Below are 8,144 nucleotides of genomic sequence, written 5' to 3'. Positions count from 1 at the left end.
ATAGACTCAATGGGGCTTCAAGATGCTGGTTATGAGGGAGCACCATTCACTTGGTCAAATAACAAACAAGGGGATGCCAATATATGTGAAAGAATTGACAAAGCATGAACGTCTTTCTAATGGACACAATGCTTCCCAGACACTAAGGTAAGTCACCTCCCAAGAGTTGGTTCTGATCGTACCCCGCTTCTCCTTAATTCCCATCGTGAAAAACAAATACTTCAAAAACCCTTTAGGTGCTTAATATCTTGGTTAACTCACCCTTATCTCTCCTCTATGGTAATCAACTAATGGAGTCTACACTCAAATAGTAATCAGGAGAATAATTTGTGCTCTAAGCTTCAACTTCTTTCTAATGATCTTTCCCAATGGAATTCCGAAGTTTTCGGTAATGTTCACAAAAATATTAAATCCCTGAGTAATATAATTGAACATCTCCACAAATGCGGAAATTTCTCTGCCAATTCATAGAAAATAAAAAAATCTGCAAGCAGAGTTAGGCGAATGATACAAAATTAAAAATGACTATTATCATCATATTTCTAGGGATAAATTTTTCAAATAATACGACCAAAACACAGAATACTTCCATGCCACAGCTTCAAAAAGAAAAAGAATCAACTCCATCTACTCCCTTAGAGAACCTTCAAGTCTTTGGATTTCAGATAGAGATCAACTTAACTCCCTTCTTTTAAACCATTTCTCCCGGATAAACACTTCTCAAAACACCAATCATTTGGAAGACTTATCCAGTTTAGTAATACCTTGTATATCAGAAGAGAAAAACTTTTCTTTAACTGTTATACCTTATCTCAAGAGATCTGGCAAACTATTTCAAAGATGAATCAGTGGGGAGCGCCAGGCCCAGATGGTTTTCAACCAGGTTTTTTTAAGGTCAATTGGCATACGTTGGGTTCAAATATAATTCAAGCGGTCCAAGATTTTTTTAAATCCGGAGAATTTTATCCTAATATAAACCACTCTTTCGTAACCATGATCCCAAAAATCACTACCCCACAAACCCCAACAGATTTTAGACCCATTAGCTCAAGTAATACTATTTATAAGATCATTTCTAAAATATTATCTAACCGCCTCAAACCCATCCAAAATAATTTCCCCAAACCAATCTGCCTTTCTTCCAGGTAGACAAATCATCGATAACATCATCATTGGTCATGAGCTTATCCACACTATGAAAACCTCAAAATCCAGAAAAGGGCACTTTGCTCTAAAATTAGATCTTTCTAAAGCATTTGATAGAGTGGGGTGGAATTTCATTAAATCAGCTTTTTTTAGCACTAGGATTTGGTAATTCTTGGATTAATCTCATAGTGCAATGCATGTCCACAACTTATTTCTCAATCCTTCTAAATGGTGCCCCGGGTCCAAGATTCAAAACTTCAAGAGATTTAAGACAAGGAGACCCACTTTATCCTTATATTTTCTTAATCTGTATGGAGGTTCTCTCGAGACTTCTAGATAAGGCGGTGTTAGAAAAGAAAATCTCGGGTTTTAAAATTAACAAAAATGCTCCAAACATATCCCATCTCTTCTTTGCAGATGATTGCTTCTTATTTACAAAAGCGGATCTAGGGGACGCAAAGAACGTCTTAGATATCCTATCTACATTTGGTGAGATAACGGGGTAAATGGTAAACCTCCAAAAATCCGGAATTTATTTCAGCAAAAGGATACATCCAAAGCATGTGAAAATTATCGCAAGAATATTAAAAGTTCCTTTAATGACAAAAAATGATAGATATCTTGGAACTCCCCTATTCTTCGATAAAAACAGAAAAGAGAATTTTGAGCCTCTTCTACAAAAATACTATGCTACTCTCCAGGGTTGGAAATCAAAATTATTATCCCAAGCAGGAAGAACAATGCTTATAAAATCTATTCTACAAGGTTATCCAACTTACCAGATGCAGATCATTGCCCTGCCAAAATAAACATCAGATCAACTAGATAAGATTCAAAGAGATTTCTGGTGGAATAAAGATAAACCAAAAAGTAGAGGAGGATATTTTAAGGCTTGGGCAAGTATTTGCAAACCAATTTCTCAAGGAGGTCTGGGCATAAATAAAACCCCATCAATTCAACATTTCTCTTCTTACTAAATTAGCTAGCAGACTTATTTCAGAACATGATCAACTTTGGGCGCAACTTTTAAAAGATAAATACTTCCCAAATAATCACCCTCTGGAAGCTTCAAGGACTTCAAACTTATCTTGGTTTTGGACTAGCATCCAAAAAGGGTTAAACCTTATTAAAGGTAATATTTGTGTGGCAAGTCAAAAACGGAGCTTTTTCAAAAATCTGGGAAGAAAAATGGGTTCCTAAAGAAGACTTAATCCCAAAACCCACTAACTCTACATATCCCCTTCCTCAACGAGTTAATGAACTAATTATTCCAGATGATAAATGGAATCAAGAAAAATTAGATAGTTTATTTTCCCAAGAAACTAAAGAGAAAATTCTGGCCATATCCACGAATATCCAATAACAGGACAAAATTAGATGGAAACACCACTCTTCAGGTAAGTTCTCTGTAAAGAATGTTTACAATTTCCTGGATAGTCAAAGTGAAGATAACAACAACCCAAGAGACTTCCCATGGAAAACGATTTGGAAGATTAAAGTTTTTCCGAGAATAAACTTTCTGTTTGGAAATTAGCTCAGAAACCGCTACCAACCAATGCAAGAAAAGGAGCTCACAACAAAGATATCATTACAGAATGCCCAATGTGCAACTTCCAAGTAAAAGAAACAGAGCAACATCTTATTCAATTTTGTCCTTTTTCTAGAGCTATTTGGTTTGGTTTCTCTCTAGAAGCTGTAAACACAAGAATAAGAGCAGACTCAATAATAAATTGGATTAAAGTTTGGCTATTGGAACCAGATTTCGCTCAATATTTGGATAAGATTGCAACCATTTCTTGGTTCATTTGGAGAGAAATTGACCATAAACACTATGCTAATGAGATACCATTGATTAAAAGGAAGAAACTAATTCTCAAAATAAAGAAATGGTCGATCCATAAACACTATGCTAGAACTCATAGAAAGAGTCATTATTGTCGAGGGATGTATATCCCAACGACTCTAGAAAGTCGTCAATTAATTGATACCACCGTTGACGACTCAAACCTGCAACTTTTTCGGATTATGAAAAATCGTCATGGTAATATGATGAACACTAACAACTCTAACAAGAGTCGTTATCTAAATTTTTTACATATTAACGATTTTCAAAATTAACGACTCCAAAAAGGGTCATGGAGGAAAGTATTAATTTGGAAAACATATCAAGGGTCGTTAATGGAAAATTATAACAAAGCTCTTTGTAACAAGTGTCGTTAGCTTTCTTTTCATTTTCTTTTCATATTAGCAAGGGTAGTTAGCTTTCTTTTCGTATGAAGCCCGTGGAAAACATACAAAGGGTCGTTAGCTTCTAAGTTGTTTGTTGTAAAATCTCTTCTTGACGATCTTTGTTACTTGGGGACCATCTAGTGCTTTCTTTTCACATGGAATCATTAGCTTTTAAAATAGGCACTGTTTTTTTGCTTTCTTTTCACGTAGAGTCCTTAACTTTTAAAATGGTATCGTTCGCAAAGAACCGTTATATGTTTATATGTTTCGGTAACGATTCTAGTTTAGAGCAGCAAAAATGAAAAACCAGTATTAGGGTCGTTATCTCCCTGCCCATATATCCTAACGATTTTTCATAGTCTCTACATGTATATGAAAAATCGTTAGTCTTTATGAGTTTCGGGTTGACGACCCTTTAACTGTAACTGATTGTTTCTTTTCTTCGTGTCGTCAATGGAAGAGAAGATAGTTGAGCGAGGGAGAAGAGATTCCGTTTTTTTATGTTAAAAGATGGAAAATAAATGGAGGTTTAGGATTAAGGGTGAATAAAATTTTAAATTAAGGGCAAAACAGTATTTTCAATATATTTTGGAATCCCCCTATCATGAATGGAGTGGGTGTAAATTTGGTGAGGCCCTAATTATTTTCCGGGCCCTCCAATTCAACGCTGCTAGTAACCGGCCTTTTAACGCTCATCCAAAAATATACATCCTGGGACGGCCTTATAGCACTCATCCAAAACATACATCCTGGGAAAAACAGTCGTATAGCTACAGCCTACAGCCAACAGATGACACCGTACTGAAAACCCTCAGTCACAGAGATGGCCGGAACAATCTTGATAAGCTCATCTCTTCTTCCCTATTCCCCTCCTAAACATCTATTCTCAAATATCTTCTTCCCTCTCTCCATAAACTCCCAGATATCCTCTCTAAAACTTCTCAGAAATCCAACTATTAGACAACAAATCAGAAACCCAAGAATTAACGCTAATAATGGTGGACAATCAAGAAGAACATCAGCAGCAGAAGAACTAGAAGAAAAATTCTTTGGTTATGAAATTGAAGATGAAGAAACTGATGATGATGATGAAGATGAAGATGATGATGATGATGATGAAATTGAAAGAGAAAGTAGTATGGATTTACTTTTCAGATTTGTTCAGAGTATGTATAAGAAACTTTCTAAACGAGCAAAGAAAGCTACTCGGTCAATTTTACCTCCAGCCATTTCACCACCACTGGTAATTTTGTGTTTTCTCTTTGTTTAATTTAGTAGGTGATGATAATAGCTTAGTTTAAATTAATGGGATTTTGTTTTTTTAGGTTTCATTTGCTGTGGATGGTGTTTTTCTATTGACTTCATTGTCTATTGTTAAAGCACTTCTTCAGGTAAGAAAATTTTCAGCATTTTTGGTATGAAAATTCATGATTGTGGATTGAATTATAGGGCAAAAATTTACAGAAATATGTGTCTCCTACATTGCATTCTCTTGATTACTCATGAATGTCTACTGAATTTTTAGGTTCGCGTCGAATTGCTATATTTTAGAAATTTGATTAGCAGTGTAGACGTTTTGTCAAAGAGTAATGTTATGGAGTACTGGCTAGTTTACCCCTGTGCATATTGTAATGCCAAAACTGTCATAATTCTAAACCTCGTTAACATACATTTGATGGTTATTCTATACTGTCAGAGAGAGATTGAGTGTAAATGAGTTGATTCTCACCGAATGAATATGAGAAGGAAATCGATTACATTTATAGCACTGCACAAGATACTTATATAAATGATATCAATCAACATTGACTGAGAATAATATTCCTAACTGCCAAAATATATCTAAGTCTGGCTAAACTTGGAGAATATATATAACCAAATAGATACTTTTCTGTACATAGTATGTGCATCGGCTGAATCAAATCATCCCTCTCTTGGTTTGATATGGCTGATGCTTCAATAATTCTAACGATGATGGCAAAAACAGGATTTATTGTACAATTTTACATACACTTTACTGATCTGTACATTCCATATCTTCCTTTTAGTAGCTGTTGCTGTGGGTTATCAATTTTAAAAGTAAGAAGCAAGCAAATGAACAGTAATGATAACCAAGAGCTTTGTCTGCAGGTTGTGTGCACACTAGGAGGTACAGTGTTCATTGTAATTCTTATGGTACGAGTGATTTGGGCAACAATGTCATATTTCCAATCAAATGTAAACGCTTCCAATCAGAGTAATGGAAATTCATACAATTCAACTATACCTGCGTCATAAAGCAGCTTGAATTCGAGAGCTAGTACTCTGGTTTTGCCTTCATCTGGTCAGCTTCTTATCTTACTCTCTGTAATTAATATAATCTACTGAAGTGAATTGTTGAATTTACACTTGAATAAAGAATCTAATGTCAATTTCTCCTATTATCGCTTTATGTAAAATTTCCGCTGGAACTACATTTATCTGGTCTATAAAAAGTTGTTGTTTTCGCATTTGTAAGAGAGCTTTGTATTTCAGCTTTTACTGTTGGTTTCATGGCCCAAAGCATCCTTAAGACCTTAATGTCGTAATTGTGATTTCCATGTAGCCTCAAAAACAATGATGGTGAAGATTGCTATGTTGACTCTTTTCCTACTCAAAACAAATATATGAACGGTTTCTAAAAATGCGGATAGTAAAATGTGCTAAAAAAATAGGTGTTATCTATAACATTCAGTTGAATATTCAGGATTGTGGATTGAGTTATAGGGCAAAATATGTAGAAATATGTGTCTCTGTAGCATTCTGTTGAATATTCATGAATGTTTCTGAATTGATAGGTTTCCATAGAATTGCAATATTTTAGAAATTTAATTTGTAGTGTAATCATTTTGTCAAAGAATAATGTTACGGAGTAGTAGGTGTAACCCTGTCATGGGTTTAAAAAGCGTTTCGCCTCGCGCTTTAATATCCGCTTTTTTGCGCATTGCCTCCAAAATGCCTTAATACTCACGCTTTGCTTATATGCACAGGGTTCAATGTTGACTCTTTGCCATCAATGTTAAGTCGTTAAGAATAACCATCGAATGTATGCCTGTAATCGTTATATGTATTATTTTCATCAAAAACTACATTTTATCTGTTCTATAAAAAGTTGTTGATTTCTCATATATAAGAGAGCTCTGTCTTTCAGCATAAGCAGTTTTTTTTGTTGGTTTTCACGGAAATCTAGTTGCAAATGGATGGTCAAATTAAAACCAAGACCATAATGAAAGGTAAGGCAATGAACCCAAACCTCAGTATACATGTGTCTCTCTTTTGTGTGTGTATTTTTCTACTCTGCTTCTCGAAACTTAAAGAAAAATCAGATGCAATCTCAATTCCTCTCTAGACTGGTTTGTACCGCAGCTATTCCTATTCCACACCAATTTTTTTATCTTTCTACGTGTCTCTAATTTGTGGTGTCAATGTCCCTTAAATTAGAAAAAGGTTTTGCTTGCATTATTGTCTAAGCTAATTATCTAGGTATCTTCTGATGTTTTTCATGTTCTTATCGGTCTTGTGTTTGCAATGCTATGTATGCCACAGCGGTGTAGGACCTGGTTTTGGTAAATGAAAGCACCGAAACGAGTAAGAATCAGCAGAAGGAGAAGGAGACAAAATTGAGCATGACCAGATTTCTGTGATGGTATATTAAACCCTTGTCTTGCTAATGATATAATGCCCGAGATACTCAGCAGAACTTCAGTGAAGCCGCTCATGTGCTTCAACTGTGTAAGTAAACCCTGGCGGTGCACATCTTCCTTTCAACCTTCCTAAGGAAAACCATTTTTGTCAGAAAATGTGCTTGAAGTTGAAGGTAATGCAACCTCTCACACTATAATTTATGATAGTATGGTGGAATCTGTCAGTGCTTTTCTGCTGATTAAGTTTACTGAGAGAAGCCATGCAGTTTGCATATATAATATAAGCACCCGAGAAGCAACACCATGGATTGAAACAACAGTAGAGAAACAAAAGCATTTTTATGCACTCCAGTCTCCAAACAATGGAGTCGGATACGGTCTGCCAAAAAGGAATACAGATTGATTTTTCAGTGGGGAGGGATTATCACAGATACCCTGGAAAACAACTTGTAAGGTCTTGACTGTAGGCTATAAATCATGGAGAAGGATCAATGAGGTCTCATCTTTGCGGCTCCAATACAGTTATTTGATGCACAGTTTGCCTGGCCAAAAACCTGCTTTGGAGGATTAAGCTATAGCGTCTTCTAGTGTTGCAAGTAAGAAACTCTGGGTGATCCCAATCCCTACTTCCATCCTAGATCAAAGTAGTGGTAAATTGGGACCTTCCCATTTTCATTTACTTACAATAGATGGGCATGTTGCTATATTTCATCAAAAGAATTACATGGTGGTAATAACTGGGCTGAGGAGACTATCCTAATTGGGACAAAGACGGATAGTTTCACTTCAAACCCATGGCAAGGAACGATCAGACTATTTTAAGCCGGTTTAGCATGTCAAGCCCAAAGTGTATTTGTTTTTCTTATGATCGGAAGAATAAATTCAGTAGAACTGACATCTGCAGGTTTCCTTCCAACTTGGTATTTTGGCCCTTCGCAGTATTTTGACGACTTACCAGATTCAGGATGTCCCTATTTGATGCAGTTAGAGATTGCTTGGTAAATGCGACTTTTAGCATGCTTTTTTACTTTGTAATGTACGTTCTTTCTTCTTATTTATCGGAGAAACGTGATGAACCATACGACTTAATATATGTTTTCAGATGAA

The 8,144-nt window shown here is 35.6% G+C and overlaps 1 protein-coding gene across 5 annotated transcripts; it reads left to right on the top strand.

Annotated features, from left to right (window-relative positions):
* The first annotated feature begins 4,103 nt into the window (after positions 1-4,103).
* Positions 4,104-8,144, top strand: LOC113319536 (protein SHORT HYPOCOTYL IN WHITE LIGHT 1-like). Of its 5 annotated transcripts, none has more exons than XR_003345593.1 (6): positions 4,104-4,618; positions 4,701-4,766; positions 5,506-5,698; positions 6,545-6,626; positions 6,940-7,633; positions 7,942-8,144. XR_003345593.1 is itself a non-coding variant. In XM_026567788.1 (4 exons), exons 1-3 carry the CDS (start codon positions 4,199-4,201, stop codon positions 5,650-5,652), a joined length of 633 nt encoding a protein of 210 aa, XP_026423573.1. In that variant the 5' UTR covers positions 4,104-4,198; the 3' UTR covers positions 5,653-5,698; positions 6,940-8,144. The 5 variants fall into 5 exon arrangements, 2 of the variants coding, with proteins under 2 accessions (XP_026423573.1, XP_026423572.1); XR_003345591.1 differs by adding an exon at positions 6,384-6,439 and having other exon boundaries at positions 6,940-8,144; XR_003345590.1 differs by having other exon boundaries at positions 6,940-8,144.

The sequence above is a fragment of the Papaver somniferum genome, chromosome 10, assembly GCF_003573695.1.
Source record: "Papaver somniferum cultivar HN1 chromosome 10, ASM357369v1, whole genome shotgun sequence".
Lineage (NCBI taxonomy): Eukaryota > Viridiplantae > Streptophyta > Magnoliopsida > Ranunculales > Papaveraceae > Papaver > Papaver somniferum.
The sequence above is the reverse complement of the archived record's forward strand: the minus strand, read 5'-3'. Positions and strand labels throughout refer to the sequence as shown.